The 10,400-nt window shown below is 51.3% G+C and overlaps 3 protein-coding genes across 5 annotated transcripts in view; all 3 read left to right on the top strand.

The window, feature by feature from the left end:
- LOC106941977 (anion exchange protein 2-like) overlaps positions 1 to 9,517 on the top strand; it is a 16,992-nt gene extending 7,475 nt beyond the window's left edge. Inside the window, exons 1-17 of one of the 3 annotated variants that reach the window (XM_015025130.1) lie at positions 64 to 182; positions 414 to 570; positions 643 to 778; positions 1,001 to 1,145; positions 1,696 to 1,768; positions 2,605 to 2,789; positions 2,860 to 3,079; positions 5,112 to 5,315; positions 5,387 to 5,535; positions 6,436 to 6,630; positions 6,704 to 6,913; positions 7,300 to 7,389; positions 7,466 to 7,632; positions 8,392 to 8,645; positions 8,720 to 8,889; positions 8,968 to 9,141; positions 9,237 to 9,517. In XM_015025130.1, coding sequence (XP_014880616.1) covers positions 147 to 182; positions 414 to 570; positions 643 to 778; positions 1,001 to 1,145; positions 1,696 to 1,768; positions 2,605 to 2,789; positions 2,860 to 3,079; positions 5,112 to 5,315; positions 5,387 to 5,535; positions 6,436 to 6,630; positions 6,704 to 6,913; positions 7,300 to 7,389; positions 7,466 to 7,632; positions 8,392 to 8,645; positions 8,720 to 8,889; positions 8,968 to 9,141; positions 9,237 to 9,317 — 2,646 coding nt within the window. In that variant the 5' untranslated portion in view covers positions 64 to 146 and the 3' untranslated portion in view covers positions 9,318 to 9,517. Of the gene's footprint in view, positions 1 to 63; positions 297 to 413; positions 571 to 642; positions 779 to 1,000; positions 1,146 to 1,695; positions 1,769 to 2,604; positions 2,790 to 2,859; positions 3,080 to 5,111; positions 5,316 to 5,386; positions 5,536 to 6,435; positions 6,631 to 6,703; positions 6,914 to 7,299; positions 7,390 to 7,465; positions 7,633 to 8,391; positions 8,646 to 8,719; positions 8,890 to 8,967; positions 9,142 to 9,236 lie in introns of those variants that run through there. The other 2 variants (XM_015025131.1, XM_015025129.1) reach the window with 2 other exon arrangements.
- ttc19 (tetratricopeptide repeat domain 19) overlaps positions 1 to 10,218 on the top strand; it is a 21,118-nt gene extending 10,900 nt beyond the window's left edge. The window contains exon 11 of the mRNA XM_015025136.1: positions 10,148 to 10,218. Coding sequence (XP_014880622.1) covers positions 10,148 to 10,203 — 56 coding nt within the window. The 3' untranslated portion in view covers positions 10,204 to 10,218. The remainder of the gene's footprint in view (positions 1 to 10,147) is intronic.
- The window catches only part of LOC106941976 (dnaJ homolog subfamily C member 5-like), a gene marked incomplete at its 3' end in the record, with an annotated part of 6,379 nt that continues 5,788 nt past the window's right edge, over positions 9,810 to 10,400 (top strand). The window contains exon 1 of the mRNA XM_015025128.1: positions 9,810 to 9,992. The remainder of the gene's footprint in view (positions 9,993 to 10,400) is intronic.

Raw genomic sequence — 10,400 nt, 5'->3', positions numbered from 1 at the left:
TGGTTAATCCGGGGGGGATTGGGGGGGGGGCATGGGGGGGGGGGGACGGGGGAGGCCCTCAGGTAGGGGTCCTCGCCTGTCCCCGCTCAGCTCTGCAGCAGCTCTGCAGCAGCTCTGCAGCAGGTTCAGTTCTGCTGGCCTCCAGGATGCTGGGTCTGGACCCGAGGAGCAGACAGAACCAGGTACAGCTGCAGGTCGGGTCCAGTTGGGTTTCAGGTTCTGATTTAGCCTGAAGTATTTCAGGTTCTGGTTGGGTTCTGGTTCTGAACTGACCCAGTTCAGCAGGTTCTAGCCAGGTCAGTAAGCTGGTTTGTGCTGAGACCGGTCAGAGGACACAGAGGAGGTCCAGCCTCATCAGAGGACGTCTCCAGTTACACTGTGTGTGTGTGTGTGTGTGTGTGTGTGTGTGTCAGATGTTTGTCCAGCTGAAGGAGCTGGTGATGGACCAGAACCAGGACCTGCAGTGGAGGGAGTCGGGTCGGTGGACGGGTTCTGAGGACCAGGAGACGGCTCACATCGTCCCCCTGTCCGTCCACTCCCTGCTGGTCCTGCAGAAGCTGCTGTCCCACGGTGAGGATGATGTCCCCCAGTCTCCTGGTTGGAGGTTCTAACAGTGAGCCCTGATTCTGGTTCTGGTTGCAGGTGCTGTTCTTCTGGACCTCCAGCAGAGCAGTCTGGGGGGCGTGGCCCAGCAGGTGGTGGAGCGTCTGCTGGACGGAGAGCAGGTCAGAGCCGGAGACGGAGACAACCTGCTGAGGACGCTCCTGCTGCCGCACAGGTACTCCACCTGTCCTCCACCTGTCCTCCATCTGTCCTCCATCTGTCCTCCATCTGTCCTCCACCTGTCCTCCACCTGTCCTCCATCTATCCTCCACCTGTCCTCCACCTGTCCTCCATCTGTCCTCCACCTGTCCTCCACTTGTCCATCACATATTATTCTCTCAGCTGGTTCTATAGTCTCACATCCATCCTTTGCTGAACTACTTCCTGTCTCTCCCAGTCCTCCCAGTGATCAGCAAGATCCTCGCTGGTTCAGCAGGAACATTTCTACAGCTGACCTTTCCTCCCTGATTGGCAGACGCACCGGCCAATCAGAGCTCTCCAGGAACACAGCCAATCACAGAGAGGCTGATGTCAGCAGGAAGGTGAAGTCAGTTTAGCTTCTCACCATGAAACCATCGATCAGTCGCCAATAATCAATCAGACGTTACATTCAGTCGTCACTTGAACCTTCATCTAACATGTTGATCAGTTATTAATAAACCAGTAATAATAATCTGATCACTCCTTTTCAGTTTTCTGGATGTTTATTCCAGATCTGTGGTGCATAGAAGCTGAATGCTGCTTCTCCATGTCTGGTTCTGGATGCAGAACCAGAACCAGCAGGTTGATCCAACAGCAGCAGCTGTGCTGACTCTAGATCTATAGCTCTAGATCGTCCCCCACCCTCAGGGTGCCACCCTTGGCGGTTGCCATGTTGCCCTAATACATCCGGGTTAACACTGAGGTCCAACAGAACCAGCGCTGTGGTCTGAGGACTTTGACTAGGCCAGACTCAGTACTATGGAAACCAGACTGAAAGTTGGTTGTTAGGAAACTGGCTTTTCAATCATTCTGAAAATATTAATTTTTGGGTCGGCTCTGGCGCCTCTTGTCGGTCACACAGCTGGGTGACCTCTGACCTCTGTTCAGCAGGAGACTTCGCCGTGCGGATCACAACCTGACGGAAAGCTGATGGAGCAAGCTGAGGCCACCGTCGCCCTTGTGGGTAAGAACTGGGGGTCAGGGTCAAGGTCAGGGTCAAGGTCAGAGCACTGATTTCTGATCATCCAGTGAATCTTCCTCGGTCAGAAGGAAGCGGTTGACTCCAACGGTCTGAGGGAACAGATTATGAGGCTGGTGTGTGTGTGTGTGTGTGTGTGTGTGTGTGTGTGTGTGTGTGTGTGTACAATAATTTCCATAGAGGCAAACTACAGCCACACATAGATGCAGTAAGAAAAATGACATGCAGTACCACAGAAAATCCTCTAGAGGGCATCATAACAACACACATGAATTATCAGTTAAATGCAATAAATGTGAACAGGACAAAAACTAGAGAGAAGTGGATGGAAAATTTCACCTCCACAATTATAACAATACTTCAGATATTATTGGTAGCCAGAGAAACACGACGACAGTTTCCCACCCTGGACTAATAAGTGACTGACATGGTAAAAACACACATAGGTCTCACACACGTGATGAACGAATGATTGATGGCGGCTTCTGATCCGTGGATCCAGAGTCACATCAAAGCAAAGAGATTAACCTGAAATTACAAAACAAACAGATGCATTATGGGTAATGTAGTGTTACATGAAGAGACGGACTTTTAACAGGACCTGACCTCTGGCCTCCTGGCAGCATCCAGGTGAAGTTTTGTTCTCCAAGTTAATACATCAACTTCACCGATCAGGACTTCAACTTGGGTTCATATGACTTTTAACCTTTTAGAGTATTGGTGTGTGTGAATGTGAGTCCAGTAGCAGGAGGAAACATTCCTGGTGCTGTAGATCCAGTAGATCTGTAGAAGGTTAATTTCTCCCTGTGCTGTGACTGCAGGCAGCGTGGGGTTCCTGGACCGGCCCTTCCTGGCCTTTGTGCGTCTGCAGGAAGCGGTTCTGTTGGACTCTGTTCTGGAAGTCTCCGTCCCAGTCCGGTTCCTCTTCCTGCTGCTGGGCCCTCCTACTGCCAGCCTGGAGTACCACCAGATCGGCCGTTCCGTCTCCACGCTGATGGCAGACCAGGTGTGTTCCTGCTCATGTTCTTGGAAACGCCCACCAGGTGGCGCCACTATATGTGGTCGTTTTCTTCCAGAGCTTCCAAGAGGCGGCGTACCGAGCAGAGAGCCAGCAGGACCTGCTGATGGCCGTCGACCGCTTCCTGGAGCGCAGCGTGCTTCTGCCCCCGCCTGACGCCAGCAGGGAGGAGCTTCTGCTCTCGGCTCCTCGCTTCCAGGGAGAGACGCTGCAGAGTGGAGAGAGAGAGCAGAGCGGCAAGCTGCAGGAGAAACAAAGCAGCCTTCAGCAGGACAAAGGTGGCTCACCGTCTTCTCCTTAGAGGCTCTGCTATTAACTAAAACCAAAATTATTTACATGAATAAGCTTTTCTGGAAGTTTTACCATCAAATTTATGATGGTTAAAGGAACAAGTAGACTAAGTGTGGTCATGATGGGACCCAAAACCAGAAACGCAGGCGGCGAATGGGTTTCAGAATCAGAATCAGAAGAATTTTATTGTTATTGTCAGAAAGGCAACAAAACTGCAGTTTCAGTTACAACCATCCATAACGTAACAACACAAGGGGGGGATGTGAGATGGGGGATAGTTGGCTGAGGCCTCGCAGCCTGACAGGCACCGCCTTGCAGGAGGAAAAACGGAAAAATAGGAGAAAACATCAGGTAAGGAGAGGAAAAACCAGCCTGTCTCACACTCTGCTCTTTGCAGGGCAGCTTGAGATGAAAAAAAAACCTCGGCACTTAAACACATATAAACACATTTAGACAAAACAAGCCAGGTATGAGGAGGAGGTGTGACATGCATATGGGTCTCATGTGAGTTATGTGTGTCAGACCATGAACCCTAACTGAAGAATGCGATTGTCCGTGACTAAACGACCTTGGAGTTCACCACCAGCTTTATCAGTTCAGGGCCACAGATGTTCCAGGGAGGGGGGCAGCAGAACAGAGCCTTCTTTAGACACAACAACCAGGAGAGGACAGCTGGCCAGCCATGCCCAGCCCGGGGTCCAGATTCGGATAGCAGAAATTTGTTTAGGTCAGGCTGACATTCGTTTACTGTCTGCATCGAAAGCCTCGCTGGAGCTTCTCAATGGCAAATCCAAGCAGCCGAATTTAGGGTCTCCTGCCTGATCCGAGCGAACAACGTTCTCCAAGGTCATCCATTCTGAGTCTGAGATCCGCTGCCCGGCCTCGGTCCTGTTCCAGGATCACACCCAGTCTGCGCTCAGCTCCCGTATCATCTCAGTCTGAGTGTTGATCGCTCTGTAGATCCCATCAACCGGACCCAGCAGCCTCGAAGTGGCCAAAACTGCCACCGGTATCTTCCGAAATTTCCGATAAGCCAGGTATCCGCCAGCTCCAGTAAGCAGAAAACCTGTTATCATGACTCCAATCATCTACACATCTTCAACATCCTCGACTGACGGCATCGTCAGACACACGGTCTTCTACTTCCATGTAGAATCCATCGTATATCCAGCGAAGAATGTCCCGTCGGGACACGAAGGTTCCCCTTTACCTGGTTTCCCAGTGGAAAAAATTCTATCAGAGACCAGCTGACCAGATCCATAATTTGCAACTTCGGAAGTTATTCAAAAGAAAGTCTCTGAAAACACAGGACACAGACGCTGAGCAGGGAAGATGGGGAGGACAGGGAGACGGAGAAGGTGCGTCCTCCTCCTTCGAAGGACAGAGCAGAAAAAAGTTTGAAGACTTCATGAAAAAATCCTGAAGATTGAGTTATAAAATACATGGGAAGCCAGGCAGGAGCAAAGAGCAAAAAATACTAAATAAGGAAATCAGCAAAGGAACACAGGGAAGTTAACAAAAGGATCCGGCAAACAGTAACTGAAAAAGAGAATCTTAAATACTGAGGAGGTTGAATGCTGAAGAAAAGCCCTGGCTGGTGAGCTAACGGATAGCGTGAGCGGAGGAAGACAGAGAGAGAGGCACAGGGGATAAGGAAATTATTCTAACAACCAGACTATCCATCATCCAACACACTTAATTCTAGTGAGGTTCTGACAGTTGCTGGTGCCTATCTCCAGGGGTCAAAGGGCAAGAGGCCAGGTCAACTTGACAGGTCACCAGTCCATTGCAGAGCAACACAGAGACACACAGAACAAACAACACACCTAAGGAGAATTTAGAGAGATCAGTAAAGCATTGACATGTGATCAAGATGTGGTCAGTGCTCTGTATCATCAGCCTGGCGGTGGCCTGGCGGTGGCCTGGCGGTGGCCTGGCGGTGGCCTGGCGGTGGCCTGGCGGTGGCTGCAGGTCGCTGCGTTGTTTCTCCTCTGATTTCAGCCTGATCTTCTCTCTCAGACTCTCTGGTTCCCTTCAAGTCTGCCGAAGCTCCTCTGAGGCGTTCGGGTCGTCTCTTTGGCGGTCTGATCCAGGATGTGACCCGGCGGTACCCTCAGTACCTCAGTGACATTCAGGATGCTCTGAACCCTCAGTGCATGGCGGCCATCATCTTCATCTACTTCGCTGCCTTGTCTCCTGCCATCACCTTCGGTGGACTGCTTGGTGAGTGAGACCCTCAGCAGGGATGGAGGAGAACCAGCAGGACGACCTTTAACCTCTGTTCTGTGATCCAGGCGAGAAGACCGAGGGTCTGATCGGGGTGTCTGAGTTGATTGTTGCCACGGCGATGCAAGGTATCGTGTTCAGCATACTGGGAGCTCAGCCTCTGCTGGTGATTGGGTTCTCTGGACCTCTGCTGGTGTTTGAGGAAGCTTTCTACACGGTGAGCTCTCCTGGCAGAAAGTGACGCTCACTGGTTCAAACAATAGAAAACTGCAAACTGTACAGTAAGGACAGAAATACAACATAAGATACTGCATACTCTGAACATGTCCAACATGTCCATGTGTATTTGTGCATTAAAAGAACAAACTGTTTACCGAAAACTGACAGTAAAACTGGAAATACCAGCAGGGAACCTAACAGCTGCTGGAGGAAGGATCTACCGTAACGCTCCTTCGCGCACCAAGGATGCAGCAGCTTGTCAGAAAGCATGTTTATTTTAGAACTACTGCAATGCATTCTGGGTACAGAATAAACTACTGCACCGCATCATGGGTGAAGAATGAGACGAAACATATCTGCTTTGTAAGCAGCGCTCAGCCCCTTCAAAATAAGAGCATGAATATAAATGTTGAGCTACTTGAAGAATTCCTAAAGGTTGGTAACCAAATCTAACCAAACACAGACATCAAACTTTATTCAACTGCAAGTTTACAACACAGGCAAGTAAATTTGCACTTATCTGGAGAAAATCACTAAGGGGAAGCTAAATGCGCTAAATGTTTTCAAAGTTAGCAAAAATGTTAAAGCGCTAAGCTAAAAACTAGCTCCACTTTTAGCAGATTATTGGAAGTGTGCAAAGCACTGAGATCCAGCCTGAGGCTGTGAGATAACAGGCTTATACTGGGTTTGGTTACTGGGACGGCATGTAGATTAAATGGAACCGCTTTAAATAATTAATTGAAAATGTGAATTAAAAGCAAGTTGTTGGATGTTTATTTGCCGTCTGTACGAGGTGAGGGATCATTCCCATCTGCTTTGTGGAAACGGTTTTCTGCTGCTTCGCCCCACAGCTGTCAGGACGCTCCCTGAAACTGAGCCGCTCTGTGTTTCTCTGCAGTTCTGCAAAGACAACGACATTGAGTACCTGACGGGCCGGGTCTGGATCGGCTTCTGGCTGGTGCTGATCGTCTTCATCACTGTGGCCTTGGAGGGAAGCATCCTGGTTCGGTTTGTTTCTCGCTTCACTCAGGAGATCTTCTCCTTTCTCATCTCCCTCATCTTCATCTATGAGACCTTCGCCAAGCTGGTCAAGGTCAGTCCAGGAGCCTGCTGAAGACTCCAGCTGTGATGCCGCAGGGTTCCACTTCTTCTCTGTTCTCTTATAGATCTTTAAGGAGCACCCACTCCAGAACTGTTTCCATGGAAACAGCAGTGGATCTCCGTCTCCTTGCAACTTCTCGGTGACTGCTGGGAGTCCCGGGGGAACCGCTGGAGAGCCAAACACGGCGCTGCTCTCACTGGTCCTCATGGCGGGAACGTACTTCATCGCCTTCTACCTGCGGAAGTTCAAGAACAGCTCCTTCTTCCCAGGACGGGTCAGTACCTGCCAGAGCAGAGAGACGGGTCCAGTACACCCCCAGCCCTGACCAGGTCTGAAGAAGAGGCCAGCCCAAACCCAAAGTATCTGCTGGAGGCTCCCAATCTGATTATCAGGGTTCAGAGGTGAAAGGTTAAAGTCCTCAACCAGAGACAGATGGTTCAGTCCAAATTTTACTGTGAGACCGTCTGAAGGAGTCCAGTTTTCTAAAGCTTAGACCAGTTTGGACCAGTAGAACCAGAACTGACCCGTGAGGTCTAGTAGTGTTGTATGACTGATTCTTAGCCTGGTCTAGAGACCTCGGTTCTCCTAGAGAGGACGTTAGGACATCTCCATCAGCTGACCAGCGTCTGCGGATCTAAAACCACATTCCTTGTGTTTCAGATCCGTCGAATTATTGGAGACTTTGGGGTCCCCATTGCCATCCTCATCATGGTTCTGGTGGATTACAGTGTGGAAGACACCTACACCCAGGTGAGGGTGCAGTTTGTTTTAATCCCACAACCTGTTGACCCCAACGGTGAACCGCTCTGCTCCTGTTGGTCTACAGAAACTCAACGTTCCCAGCGGATTCTCAGTGTCCAGTCCCGAGAAGCGTGGCTGGCTGATTTCTCCGTTGGGTTCTGATGGCCAGTTTCCAGTTTGGATGATGGGAGCCAGTATCCTGCCGGCCATCCTGGTCTTCATCCTCATCTTCATGGAGTCACAGATCACAGCGTAAAGAACTTACTGCTTGTCAGGGATGTAGTCAGTACCAGTACCTCAGAGGTGGTACTGCTAAAGATGAACCAGACAAACCCAGTTCCAATAAGGAATCATTGTACAGCGAGGAGTTCTGACTCAAATTGTTTTAACATTTGATCTCTTTCTAAAACCTAAAACTGGAACCAGAAATGGTCCACCTACCCTTCTTGGTCTGACTAGACTCTTTGTCTAGACAAAGTGGTTCTTGACTTTTAAACAGGTTTATGGTCAGTACTGCTAAGTTTGGGTCCAGGAGGAACGTTTGACGAAAATCATGGTCCTCTCTTGGAAACAAGATGGAGGCGTCAGATTTTAGCTGTTGGAGGATTTCTCTTTAGGCTTTGTCTAAAGACCAGGAGACATTTCTGCTGCTAGCGCTAGGCTAGCACGTTAGCTTTGGTTGTATTTACCCAGAATGCCCTGTGCTGTAGTCCACTTCCTGCTTTACAGTCCGCTTTACTTCAACTGAACCAGAGTTCATTTCAACTGAACCCAGACCGAGGTTTGGAGGACCAGAGGTCCAGAGGTCAGAGGTCGATTAGCATTCACACCTCACCAACCGGACCGGATTTTATAGGCAAACGGACTGGAGTCGGATTGAAGCGAAGTGAACAGGGCTGGTGGGAATGCATCCTTAACGTTCAGCAGAACTGGACTCTTGACGTGTGGTTTGGGTCCAGGTTCTGGCCCATGTCCTGATGTGAGCTGACAGATGTCTTATCTGTCTTGTAGGCTGATTGTCAGTAAGAAGGAGAGGATGCTGGTGAAAGGAACCGGGTTTCATCTGGACCTGTTAATTATTGTGGTGGTGGGCGGAGTCTCAGCCCTGTTTGGTCTGCCGTGGCTCTCCGCCGCCACGGTTCGCTCGGTCACTCATACCAACGCCCTGACCGTCATGAGCAAGGCCGTGGACCCCGGAGACAAGCCGCGCATCCAGGAGGTGAAGGAGCAGAGGGTGACTGGGTTCTTGGTGGCGGTTCTAGTGGGTAAGGCAGCGTCTTGGTACCAGCACCTGGGTCACCTCCAGACTGCTGGGTTCTGAACGGGTCTGCTCTGTCAGGTCTGTCCATTGTTATTGGAGAGGTTCTGCGCCAGATACCTCTGGCGGTTCTGTTTGGGATCTTCCTCTACATGGGAGTGATGTCACTGAACGGGATCCAGCTGACAGAGCGTCTCATCCTGCTGCTGATGCCTCCCAAGTACCATCCAGACCAGAACTACGTCCGCAAGGTAAGGCCCGGTTCTGGTTCCGGTCCCTACTCACCTGATCCCAGTCCCTGCTGACCTGTGGTCTCCTGTCCTGTCCAGGTGAGGACGCTGCGGATGCACCTGTTCACGCTGGTCCAGCTGACGTGCCTGTCCCTGCTGTGGGTCGTCATGGCGACAGCGGCGGCGCTAGCCTTCCCTTTCATGCTGCTGCTGACCATCCCTCTGAGGATGCTGCTGCTGCCGCGCCTCTTCAGCCCCAGAGAGCTTCTGAGTGTGAGTCAGTGATGTCACTGTGATGTCATCCTTAACCCACAAACAGCAGCATTCGGTCCAGCCTGGACTTCTGACCTCTGACCTCTGACCTGCAGCTGGATGCTGACGATGCAGAGCCCCACCTAGAGGAGAAAGAGGGGCAGGACGAGTACTCGCACCTCCAGATGCCCATCTGACCCGGTCGGACCGGAACCGGACCGTTTGCACCTCTCAACGGCTGCTTTTGAACATGCTGATGTGATTTTACTGAAATGTTTCTCTGTAATGATCAGAACCAGAACCAGAACCTGCTGCTCTCAGTAAAAACTCCTCAATAAACAGATCTGTCTTTTTTTTCTGCCTCATATCGTCCAGTTTGGACTGGTTCTTGTCAGAACCCGGGTCCGGTTTGGCTCAGAACCGGGTCCAGGTTCTTGTCAGAACCGGGTCCATGTCCATGTACTTTATGAAAACAGCGAATGGGTTCAGAACCGGGTCCAATCGGATCAGCTCCTGTCTCTGTTCGTGACTCGGATCTTCTCATCCAATCAGCTGCCAGCTCCCGGGCTCAGGCCCCGCCCCCAGGCTGCAGGCTGTGGTGGAACGATCTGATTGGCTCTGGCTCCTCTGGCCAATCAGCTGTCAGGATGTTCTGTTGGTCCTGTTCAGGTTTCAGGACCCGCCTCCTGCCACTGTCTGGCCTGCCTCACCTGGTTGCCGTGGTAACACCCTCTCCACGAAACCCGAGCAGGCGTGGCAGCCGGCCGTCACCTGAGCCGCTCTGAATGTTTGATGCGTTCCGTCAGAGATCCTGGAACACCTGAGCAGAACGCCGCCGCCACCACCAGAGGAGGAGCGCCGCAACGCTGCAGGTAACCTGGAGTCACCTGGAAACACCTGGAGACACCTGGAATCACCTGGAGACACCTGGAATCATCTGTAGACACCTGGCAGCTTCTGGTTCTGGTTCTGCTGGGTTCTCAGACTCACCAGGCCAGCTCCATGTTGGTTCTGCTGGTATTCCCAGGTTCTGGTTCTGGTTCTGGGTCTTTATCTGGATCTGGATCGGCCATGGGAATCTGACGCTGGTTTCTTCTTCTGGACCTTCAGGCCCAGTTCTAACTTCTGTCGTTTGGGATCCAGAGGTTTCTGCTCCGGTTCTGCTGACAGACCCGGTCCCATTAGATTGGACCTGCTGGAACCATCAGAGCTGAAATCAGGGCCAGCTGGGCTTGCTGCTGGGAGCAGAAAGTTCTGTTGTGACCCGCGGGTCGCACATA

The sequence above is a fragment of the Poecilia latipinna genome, unplaced genomic scaffold (genome assembly GCF_001443285.1).
Source record: "Poecilia latipinna isolate Pla-1442-1.1 unplaced genomic scaffold, P_latipinna-1.0 Scaffold3967, whole genome shotgun sequence".
Lineage (NCBI taxonomy): Eukaryota > Metazoa > Chordata > Actinopteri > Cyprinodontiformes > Poeciliidae > Poecilia > Poecilia latipinna.
This window is presented reverse-complemented; position numbering and strand designations above follow the sequence as displayed.